Source organism: Populus nigra, chromosome 15, assembly GCF_951802175.1.
Source record: "Populus nigra chromosome 15, ddPopNigr1.1, whole genome shotgun sequence".
Classification (NCBI taxonomy): Eukaryota; Viridiplantae; Streptophyta; class Magnoliopsida; order Malpighiales; family Salicaceae; genus Populus; species Populus nigra.
This window is the reverse complement of record NC_084866.1, coordinates 808786-820597: the sequence shown is the minus strand read 5'-3', so window position 1 is coordinate 820597 and position 11812 is coordinate 808786. Positions and strand designations below refer to the sequence as shown.

Below are 11812 nucleotides of genomic sequence, written 5' to 3'. Positions count from 1 at the left end.
CAATATATATATATGTTTGCTTCTTCTTAATTCGTAAAATGAATATAATTTAACTGAATTAATTTCATACCTTCTTCCTGGGTCTAAGAGGCAATACTGCGTCTCTCTGTCATATCTACATGTTTTTTGAAAAATCTATCACTCAAGATCGAAACTCTGCTTCTGTTTTTTTCCTTTTGAATCTTTAGTTATTTCTATTTTTTCTCTTCTTTTTTTCAAGTAAAAGAAATAAATAAATTACTACAAAACGAATAAAACAAAACCAGCATAAAAAAAGTTGATGTGAACTTGCAAAACGAACTCGAGTTGTGAAAATTTGATAAAATATAAAATAAACATTTGACAAATCCCAAATATACTCGTATTGATGTCTATAAAGTGACGCTGTCCAAAATTTAGTGGTGACAAACATGGGCAAGATAGCAGGTTGGAAGATTCAACAACAGCAAAACAGAGACGAGGGAGCAAAGAAGAGGAGGGAGGAGCAGCAGTTTTCTGTTTTCTGAGGCTCAGCATTACATGATGAAACGTCTGTACAGACCTGAGGAACTTGGCAGAGATCATGATTTTCCGGAAACTGTAGTCCTCTACGTAGTTTAGTACCCCTCTAATTACAGAAGAGTTTCAGAGACCCATCTCCCCCAGCTCTCGTAGATACGGGTGATTGTTGTGACATGTTGAACTCTCCAGAAATCTTCACTGTACCTCATTATTGTCTTGATGAATGTTGAAGGCATATGCCACAGAACCAGGTCTTCTATATTGTTCAGGTTTTCAATCCCATCCGGCACGGTTTCTAGCACCGTGCATGCTGTGATGTCTAGCCTCTCTAACCCAGGCATTGATCCTGTTGCTATTCTGATGCGCCGCAATCTCTCCAGTTCATGGAGACCTAGCTTCTTCAGCTTTGGAAATCCACTAGGATCACAACACAGTTCTTCCCCTGCATAAGCTTGACGGAGTTCAAGCAACACCAAACTAGGCAATTTCTGGAGGGCCTTGAGAGGATCACTTTTCAGATTAGAATATTGAAGCACTAGCTTGGAAATATACTGGAGTGAAGCTATCCATCCTGGTAAAGCTGGAAGACTACATTTGAGATATAGTCGTTGGAGATATTTCGGAGGAGATGAAAGAGAGTCAAATTGTAAGAATTCAGTTTTGTTTAGTGAAACAAGATACAATGCAGTAAGGTGTTTCAACCTGTCCAAAGTATAACATAGATCCATTCCCTGCTCTTCTCTCAGCTTTAAAATGCCTAGCCTTCTCAACGAAGTTAGCTTCCCCAACTCCCTGACTAACTCATAATCTTCAACTTCGACGCTTCCCAATTTCTGCAGGCTCGTCAATCTTCCTATTCCTGATGGAACTCTCATTCCATGAGTGTCTGGGAAGAACGACGCTGGCTGGAAACTGTGTCGATAGTTACGGAGCTGGCAAAGACATGTCAGTTGTGTGATTCCAGCAGGCAAAGAAGATACAAAACTCCTTTTCAAATCAAGTATTTCCAAGTACTTGAGCTTCCTTATGGACTCTGGAAGCTCACTTATCATGGTATATCTCAAGCTTAAGTATCTCAAATGAATCAGTTCAACCAATTCAGGTAGGAAGCTGGAAAGGGGAGCTCGATCTAAATTCAATACTCTCAGCAGCTTGTAATTGCGAAAACCATGCTCGAAAGAATGATGTGAAGAAAATGACAACAAAGACCACAGATAACGAAATCTCATATCTGAATGTACTTCCTCAGAGTTTTCATGGATTGATAGACGCCGAACTTTCTCATTCTGGCCGATTCTTGCTCCGTTTGCTATCATAACAAAAGATTCTTCCCTGGATTTCATTTGAATGATTTCTCGCATTAGATCATGAACACGACATGTCTTGACCCTATTAAAATAATTCATCTCCACCACTTGGATCAAACTCCTATTCACGAGTTCATTAAGGTATTCCTCTGCCACTTCCTCCATTGTAAAGCCTTGCTTCTCTTCCACAAACCTTTCAACCATCCATAACCGGATCAACTTCATTCTTTTTATCAAATAGTCCTCTGGAAATACACTTAAATACAAATAACACTGTTTGAGGTAGTAAGGAAGATCATCATAACTTAGTTGAAGTATTCTACGTAGACTCCCAAGGTCGTTGTTACTTTTCAATTCTGTAGCTAGGCAGTCATGGACTTTCTTCCATTCCAAACCTTTATTTTTCTTCTTCGACAGTAGGCCTCCTATTGCTACAATTGCAAGTGGCAGTCCCTCACACTTCTTTAAGATATTTCGAGACATCTCTTCCAGTTCTGGAGGGCATACAGCCTTATGTTCCCCTCTAAAGGCTTTCATACAAAAGAGGGTCCAAGCTTCATTTTCTGGTAAAGCTTTGAGTTTATAAACACGACCGGTGTTCTCTATAGATTCAGCCAAGTTACTTAAACGTGTAGTGAAGATAATTCTACTACCAGAGTTACAATCAGGAAATGCATACTTTATTGTTTCCCAAGCGTTTACAGTCCATACATCATCCAAAACAATGACATACCTCCTTCTCCATAGATAACTTCTTAGAGCATCAATTAATTGGAGGTCAGTCATTGATTGCAAATTATCTGGAACAGGTTCGTTTGCTGTCACCAGAAACCCCTGCAGAGCAACTCGTAGAAGCTCCGTGGATGCAAATGATTTGGAAACTGTAACCCAACAATGGGTATCAAAGCTTCTTCTGATGGGTTGGCTGTCATAGACTTTCTTTACGAGGGTTGTTTTTCCCAACCCACCCATTCCAACCACAGAGATACTGGAGAGCTTTTCTTCTCCTTCTACAAGCCACGAAACCAGTTGATGTTTTGGGTTCTCAATTCCCACGACATCAGCTTCATCTAAGTAAAGAGCAGCTAACCGGGGATCATGCCATTTCTCTACGGTAGCACTGGAGGTTGATGGCATGTCTATCCTATTCAAAGAAAATGCATTTCTTCTCTCTGAAATGGCTTTCACCCTTGCTTTAATGCTTTGTAACTGGACTGCCAGCCGGTGCCGCGCACTTAATTTACGGATGGAACGATATGAATTGCGAAGATGATGGGTAAAACCACTCCCGTGAGATGGAGCAAACCGGAGCATGAACTCTTCAAGAATGTCCTCAGCATCATAAGCCACATCTCTCACTTGTTTGACCCAGGCTCTCAGTCCTTGATCACTCTCACTCCTTTCTTCCGCATCCTGAAGGAAAGATTTCATGCTATACAAATCATCCTGTAGTTCAACGATTCCCCCTCTAACTCCTCCCAAGAACCGTGTTTCTTCTGCCACAAAGGAAGCCAGTTTCTCGAGCACCACCTCCACTGCGATCATGGCCATGGCTTCTTGCTCCAGAATCACCAATCCCGATCTCTTTTCTCTCGCCAAATACCCCACCTAAACCTTTGACGAACTCCTTATAAAATGATCAAAGACTTTGTGTGTGTTTGTATTAGAGGTGGAGGTTGAGGTTGGGTGTTGGATAATAGTTTTTTTTATTGTTTTTTTCACAGAATAATAACTAATATATCTTTTGAGTTTTGAGGCAAAAAATAATGCACGGTAGGTAGGAGCATTTTTTACCTATTTTCTTTTAAAAATACGGTAAAATAATTAAAATATCATCAAATTCAGAAATAATTAAATTAATATTTTTAAATAATTTTGATATAATAATATAAAAAATAAAAAATATAAAGATATCATTTTAATACTAAGTGTATATTTAATATTATAGAAAATAATACAATACTAATATCATACTCTATAATACTACATTGCTAAATATTAGTATGATTGTGGTTTGAAAAGATATTTTTTAAAAAAATTTTATAAATTATAGTTTTGATCAAATTCAAATGTTGACTATAATTTAAATGAAAAAAAAATCAAATAACTTTTAAAATTATAATCACTATTAAAACAGCTCCTATCACATTTCATCACAATGCCAAATGGACGCAGGCAGACATGCTATCGATTCTCGTAAAAAAAAAAAAAAAGACATAAAATTGAAGGTTGACGTCAAGCCACATATGCACCCAAGACCTGCCTCCATCAAGCGCCATGTGTTCTCTTTCGCCTTGGAAGTTGGACCGTGCTCTTTTTTTGGCAGCGAAGGAAGAAGTAGAAAAACTGAAACCGATCCTTCAAGAACCCAAAACTCTCTTATGATCAAATCACCAAAATGACTTCTCTTGCTTCACGTTTGATCCAATCAAGAACTTCCCTCTCCAAATTATAGTACGTTTCGTTTCCTTTCTTGGGTTTTTTTTTTCTCCTGCTATGTCAAGAATTATTTATATTGATAAGTATTCAAAATTTATTTTTGTGATTTATTTTCTATTTAGGGGAAAAATGAGTTCTTTCTTTAATATTGCGTGACATTGATTTCTTGTAAGATTACATTGTGTTATTCTCTTGTCTCTTGAAGGGAATTTTAAGAGCTAGTGATTTCCTTAAAGACATGGGGTGCTTTTGATTTGAGAATTGTATGATTGTGAGTGTTTAGAAGCTTCTCTTTTTATTGGAAAATGCCAAAAATGTAAAAAAGAAGGGGATGTTTTGGGAATTGGCAATGATCCTTGGGGCTTTTCTTCTTTTATTTGCATGCAGATATTTTGCGAATGGAATAATTGATGGCAACTGAATGTATGATTTTGTGGTGTTACCAAATGTGAAGGTGTTGCATTTTCTGATTAGTTTATTAATTTTTTTTGAATAAGTACAATTGCTGCATCAAGAAATGGGAGATATCTATCAACTGATTCTAACAAGGTTGATGAACCCTTTAAAGTTGAGGAGGCTGAGACAGTGAATGTACCTCCACCCTCGACAGAGAAGGTATGCTGGATAATGAACCATAGTTGGCGCTTTTGATATCTTCTAGTTTATTGTTTTGTATGTTTTGATTGATATGCTAGCCAATGCAGTTGCTTGTATTGGGTGGAAATGGATTTGTTGGTTCTCATATCTGCAAAGAAGCTGTAGACCGTGGCTTAACTGTTGCTAGCCTGAGCAGGTATTGTGATCCCTAAAGCTGTAATATTTTTTTTTTGATAGTTGGTTATTCTCAGTTGATGTCTAATTGTTCATTTTCCTTTCAGGTCTGGTAGGCCATCGATACATGATTCATGGGTTAACAATGTGATTTGGCATCAAGGTTTGCATTGTTATATGGTGCTTTCTTTTTCTCTCCATGCTTTTGATGTCGTGATGCCTGTAAACATTTGTTTCTAACAGTGTTCTTTCTCTAGGAAGCCTACTCTCATCTTATTCATGGACGGAAGCTCTAAATGGGGTCACCTCTGTTGTATGTGATCTCCTCACTTTTCCACCAAAATAACATTTTTTTTTGTGTGCGCGCACATGTGTGCAACAGTGGTTTCGCTACACAGGATGTGATTCTTCTTCTTCTCTTTTAATGAGTGATTGCTCTTTTCTGCTAATTTGCGTTTGCTTTCTAGATTTCTTGTGTAGGTGGTTTTGGCTCACAGTCTTATATGTATAAGATTAATGGAACTGCAAATATTAATGCAATTAGAGCTGCTTCAGAAAAAGGTATACTTAAAGGAAGCTAAGTTTTTTCTGCTGTTTATTTATATAGTTTGTTTTTGCGGCCTTGTGGTGATTCGTAACTGATGACTTGTGCATAAGTGTTGGAAAGCTGTTCCAAATAGAAGCCCTCAGAGGCTTAAGTCTGTTTCACAGTTGTTGTAAGAGGGAATCCTAGTTCACGTGAAGTTGCTCCACCCATTGTTAGAATTTTCTCTGAGAATGGATCCTTTATGATGAATCTTCTCATATTTTGGAGTTATGAATAAATTAGGTATTCTAATGGTCATAGATGTCATCCAAAGTTGTGGTTGTGTGGATATTTGTGAATAAGCGAAGGAGAGAATTTTAGGCACTGTGTTTCTTTCTCAATTTCTTATCATTAGTTATTTCTTCAATCATCCTCAAAGGAAGCAAATTCTAGAAGGCATTTTGATCTAGCACGGTCTTTGGTTTTTCATTTCATAGTACATCTGCAATCTAACAGCATGTTGTGTTACACTGATAGCAAAAGAAAACTTTTTCAAGTTTTGTGAATTTTTATATCCTTTTACATGTTTTTGGCCCCACCAATAAGTAAACTGTTAGAGAGTAGGTGGTTCCATTTCTACCATTTCCTTTTTCTTTTTGGTTTCAGTGAGGGGATGTTGTTGAACTCATAAATATCCTGGGAACTTGCGTGTGGCCTACCAGCTGAGCTACCTCCCAATTTTTACTTATTTTAGTGGATTGGATTTGATAGTTGATTGCTTATTTGCTATAGGTGTTAAAAGATTTGTTTACATCTCTTCTGCCGACTTTGGCTTGGCCAATTACTTGCTGCAAGGATATTACGAGGGAAAGGTACTATTTTCATTTCTTGCTGTCGAATCATGTCACTTAATGCGAAAGTCTGGCATGGCACATGTACATCTTCTGTTTTCTGGAAACAAAGACTGTTTTCTAAAGCTTTAAAAAAACTAGTTTGTATTATACATAGATTCAGTTTGATTTCTGTAACACATATTTTGATACTAAATAGTTATATCACAAGAAGAATCAAAACTTTCAAGTGTCGTCATGATATTTACTTTTCCCTTTTCTTATCATTCTTACCTCATTAAGCATTTTACTTGTGGTTTGTTTGAAGTAGAAAGCTGCTGAAACAGAGTTATTGACCAAGTTTGCATACGGAGGTAAAAAAATTTCTTTTCATTCATGTTACTTGTACTCTTTCTATTCCTGTCATAGAGCTGTCCTAAAAGTTTTGGATCTGGAAAGTGGTAAAATTTCCTTCAGGTGAAATGCTATTATGATTTATTGATTTCATCCTTCATATCTTGGTACTCCTTTTGTTGTATTTGATTTTCAAATCTTGTAGTTTAGAATACCAGTGTTTGTAATGATTAGTAATGTGGTTAAATGTCTCCCTTGTAGCTGACAGCATAGTAATATCTTATGTTGTGGATTATAGTAACTCCAAATCTGATGAAATGTTTCATGTTTCCTTGTTTAGGAGTGATTCTCAGGCCTGGGTTTATTTACGGAACTCGCAATGTTGGAAGTGTTAAGTTACCTCTAGGTGTGATTGGTTCTCCATTGGAGATGGTAAGTTCTCGTGCTTCCTTCTCGTATATTTATCTAGATTACTAGGTTATCCCAAACTACACTTGAATTATATATATCCATGCTGCAGCTTTTGGCAGCTTTAGGTTTGCGAAACAACAGCATACCCTGCGATGACTTTTCAAATTCTCAATATTATTGGTCCTCATCCATGCATCTTGCAATTTGTTCCTAGTTTTAGGTCTTTAAGCACCTATGCAGACTAGTTCTTAGAACTCTTAAGGGAATAAAAGGAGGTTGCAACTTTGTCTTATAGGAGCATTCTAAGATTGCAGTCACCAGAAATCAAGTTTCAAGGAGTGTTATGTTGCCATTTTATCATTTACATGGGAGAAATGCTTGAAAATGTGATATGGAGGATTTGTAAGCTACTGTATTCAATCCTGTTATTTGGAGGTTCATTGTAATTTATGAATTGCAATCCCGCTGCAGGTTCTTCAACATGCAAAACCACTCAAACAGCTTCCCCTTGTTGGGCCCTTGTTCACTCCCCCTGTCAATGTTACTGCTGTGGCAAAAGTTGCAGTAAGGGCAGCAACTGATCCAGTTTTCCCTCCAGGCATCATAGACGTTTACGGAATACAGCGGTATAGCCAGCAAGGGGCAGCATAGATTTGTTGATCTCTCTCTCTCTCGTATTTACCCACCAAATATAGAGTCCGTTCATGAATATGAAGATTTCATTTGTTTTCTTCTTTGTAAATTCTCAAGATGTTTGCTGTTGGACTTGTAATATTTGGTGAACCGGAAACGAAGCAAGAAACGGTTCCATTAACATATCTGATGAAATAAAATCTAAAATCACAGAATAATGTCATTAATTCCCTAGTGCAAGATGAATCAGTTCTTGGATGATCGCATTGTATTATCACCTTTGCTGACGCTCTCTTCTCTGCAAGTTCTTTGATTGCTATGTGCTCCATTCCAAGTTTTCAAAAACGTTTTTTTTGACATGATATATAATATATAACTTGAATTGGAAACTTGAATGGTAAAATTGTAAGTAAATTGTTTTAACCAATTATGTATTAATAATTTCAATCAAGTAGTAATTAATAATATAATATAATTAAAATAAAAATAAAACAAACAATAAAAAAATCTAAATATTTTTATTTTATTCACATTAATTCTTTTATTTTTTGGATAAATCGACTTATTTACTTTATCATTTACAAGAAACGAGTCTTTTTAAATTTTGATAAACCATTTAACATTAATTACTCTAAAGATCAAGCATGCCAATTTATAATTTTTATTCTATATATTTGCCAACTAAAACAGAGTAATATATCAATTGATATGTTAATAGTTTACATAAAAATAAAAAATTGTGAAGAATAAATAGGTATTTTAATTTTACAGAAATGAAATCCACAAATAACTTGTATCGTTAAAAAAATTATAATATTTATAGTAAAAATCAAGCTCTTGATTATCAAATTGCACAAATTTTCCAAGATATAAATTTAAAACAATGAAAATGTTAAGGTACATGTTACTAAAATGCATAATTTTATATTTTTTTTCAAACTCGTAAAATCGGTCTGATTTGACCGATTTTACTGAGTTTGAACGAGTTTGACTGATTTTACTAGTTTTCAAGTTTTAATCTGATTTGACACGTTAGATACATGTTGACTCGTAAAATCGTAAGATTTTAAAAATCAACTCGTTTTTTTGACAATATTGCTCCATCAATTTAAATTTATCTATTTAAACTATACTGTATGTATTAATTAATAGTTATATTAAAGTTAGTATGATTTTAAAAAATATATGTAAGTAGAAATGAAAATCATATCGATTTTAATATTAATATGTGATTTTATTTAAATTGATGAAGTATGAGTGAACAATATTCCTTGAATATTTCCAATTCATTTTTACTTGTATAATTTTCAAATTCTACCTCAACATTTTTTTAAACAAATTATTCTTATTTTTTTTTTACCATAATAATAACTATACCAACAATCATAATTAAGCTCCAAGCCAAACATATTGTCTTCAAAATCTATAGTTGCAAATACAACGACAATTATAATTATGAAATATTTTGAAAAAAATATATTGGGTAATGATTGGGTGGGTTACCTGGCTTGATCAAGTGGTGTTATTTTAAGATTTTTTTTTAAAATTAAAATAATATTATTTTAAATTTATTTTTAAAAAATTAAACCAAGTTTTAATAGAATAAATCACCTGTTTTAATTTCAAACCTAGGGGTCCTGTGTTAGCATGTAACCGGGTTGACTCCTCAGCCCGGTACCCGGACTCATATTGCCACTGTAAGAATAAATATTCGTCTGTTAAGGGGAAAAAAAGTCAATATTGGTTCTTATAAGAGGCCAGAAGGCCCAGAACAGATAAATTTGCGAAATTTACCGGCAAGACAGAAAGGCTGACTTCGAGCATACAAAATCAAAGAAGCAAAAGAAATCGGGAATCAGAGAGAACAATGAACAACACGAGCAGCAGTAACAGTCAGCAACAGCAGCAGTCAAGTGAAGCAAGGCACGATGATGATGCCGCTCTCACTGAATTCCTCGCTTCTTTAATGGATTACACTCCCACTGTGAACCTCCGCCTCTAGAAATTCCTTCTTTTTTTAGCTTAAATTTCTTTTTTTATCTTAATTATTTTTGACACTGTGATGATTTTGGTGGTTCAGATTCCTGATGAATTAGTGGAGCATTACTTGGCTAAAAGTGGGTTTCAATGTCCTGATGTCAGATTGTAGGTACCCTTTTCTTTTTGTTCCAAAAAAAGCATAAATTAATTGGTTATTGTTGTAGCTGAAATGGGTTTGTTTTTGAATTTGGAATAATGGGTTGTGTTTTAATTAATGTGGTTTGTTTTAGGGATTCGGAATTTTTTTTACGTTTATGGGGTTTTTTTTTCCTATTTTTTTTGCAGGGTTAGATTAGTAGCTGTTGCGACACAGAAGTTTGTTGCAGATGTTGCAACTGATGCTCTTCAGTATGTATCTGTTCAGTGTTTTTGGTTTTGATTTTAATGGATTTTAGCATTTTTATTAATTTTGATGTGTGTGTGTGGGGTGGAATGGGGGAGGGGGTTAGGGTTTTTGAAGTGGAAGATCATGTCTAGGGTTGGAGCTGAAGATGGTGGCAACTGTATAAAACTATTATCTTTTTTGGGGAAATGTTAAGTAAATTATCTTGTTGCATGTTGAGATTCTGGACTTGACCCAACTTGCTAGATTCCTGGTTAAATTTGTGGTTAGAAGCTCTTGTAAAATATGATCTGTGGTATAAAAAGCATGGAATGGAAATGGTTAATTTTTTTTTTCCCGAGTGCTGACAGCTGATTCAACATCTGAACTAGGAGTTAATTGAATTGTAAAGTTTCTTTGTGTTCGCCAAAGGGATTGTTTAAAAGATTTCAATGTCCAATTGATAGTGTCATTAATGTTATGCATTGATGCTGTAGGCAATGCAAGGCACGGCCGGCACCAGTAGTTAAAGACAAAAGGGACAAGCAGCAAAAGGTGCTACAGTAGTCCCATTGCAATCGTATGTTTGTTTATATAGGCTGTTTTGCACTGGTCTTAACTTTTTGTGATTACAGGAAAAGCGCCTAATTTTGACAATGGAGGATCTGTCGAAGGCACTGAGTGAGGTAAGCCCAAAAAATTGTTCTGTCTCATTCTTTCTTTAGGTGGGCTTAGTTTCTATGTTATCCCTTGCCATAATTATATTGTATTTTCTAAGATCTCAGGATGCATGATTCCTGCCTGCGATTTAGAATTTCAGTTAACTTCAACCTGAAAATAGATGAGCATTGTGATTGATTATTTGGACAGTCGTGAGAGCTGGAAGATTTGAAAATAATTTTATTGAAATGACTCAGTATGATATCAATCTCATGAGATTCTTTTACCTGCCAACAAAGGACAAGTATCTTCTTCTCTCATTGCTCATTAATGTATGCCCGCCACTTTTGAAGCTATGCTGTTTTTATTTTCCACTTCGACTTGAAGTAGAATAATGGATGCTATTCAACGTATTGATTTTCTTTAACTTGACTTATTGGGGTGATTGTTTTAGTGGGCAGATAAGAATCCCTTGATTTGCTGTATAATTTATTTCACAGAACTTGTGCATGATAGAGCATAAGAAATGAAAAATGATTTTGAAAAATGCAACATAATGTCGAATGTTAATAGGACATGCATGTAATAACTGTGCAAGGGATAGTCATGTAATTGGCTTCACCTGCTTGAGAAAATTGTGACACTAACTACTAAGGTCTGCACTTAAAATCAGTTCCCACTTCCCACTTCCCACTTCCCACTTCAGTTTTCTTTCTTATCTAATAATGTTGATTCTTTGTTATAATTGAATGAGCAGTATGGTGTAAACGTGAAGCACCAGGAGTATTTTGCTGATAGCCCATCGACTGGGATGGATCCTGCTTCAAGAGAAGAGTGATTTGGGCTAAATTTTTATAATAAGATTGTGAACTTAGTTTTGTATGTCAAGTCCATATACATGTCTGTATCTTCATGATAGCATCACTGCTGGTGCTAGTTTATCATCTCTTTACCTCCTTCGGATTTTCTGTTTCTTCCTAGCTGGTTGATGCTATTCATCTTTGATCTTTGTCCATCT

The 11812-nt window shown here is 35.4% G+C and overlaps 3 protein-coding genes across 3 annotated transcripts; 2 read left to right on the top strand and 1 right to left on the bottom strand.

The window, feature by feature from the left end:
- Positions 1–306: 306 nt before the first annotated feature.
- Positions 307–3404, bottom strand: LOC133673739 (disease resistance protein RPM1-like). The gene has a single exon (XM_062094615.1). The coding sequence runs from the start codon at positions 3357–3359 to the stop codon at positions 612–614; it is 2748 nt and encodes a 915-aa protein (XP_061950599.1). The 5' UTR covers positions 3360–3404; the 3' UTR covers positions 307–611.
- Positions 3405–4053: 649 nt separating this feature from the next.
- Positions 4054–7999, top strand: LOC133673821 (uncharacterized protein At1g32220, chloroplastic-like). The gene is made up of 10 exons (XM_062094722.1): positions 4054–4262; positions 4745–4862; positions 4952–5040; positions 5126–5181; positions 5276–5331; positions 5486–5579; positions 6337–6416; positions 6706–6748; positions 7069–7160; positions 7611–7999. Exons 1-10 carry the CDS (start codon positions 4207–4209, stop codon positions 7788–7790), a joined length of 864 nt encoding a protein of 287 aa, XP_061950706.1. The 5' UTR covers positions 4054–4206; the 3' UTR covers positions 7791–7999.
- Positions 8000–9499: 1500 nt separating this feature from the next.
- LOC133673920 (transcription initiation factor TFIID subunit 10) lies at positions 9500–11809 on the top strand. The gene is made up of 6 exons (XM_062094856.1): positions 9500–9756; positions 9853–9917; positions 10098–10160; positions 10632–10689; positions 10770–10820; positions 11552–11809. Exons 1-6 carry the CDS (start codon positions 9640–9642, stop codon positions 11630–11632), a joined length of 435 nt encoding a protein of 144 aa, XP_061950840.1. The 5' UTR covers positions 9500–9639; the 3' UTR covers positions 11633–11809.
- The last annotated feature ends 3 nt before the right edge of the window (positions 11810–11812 follow it).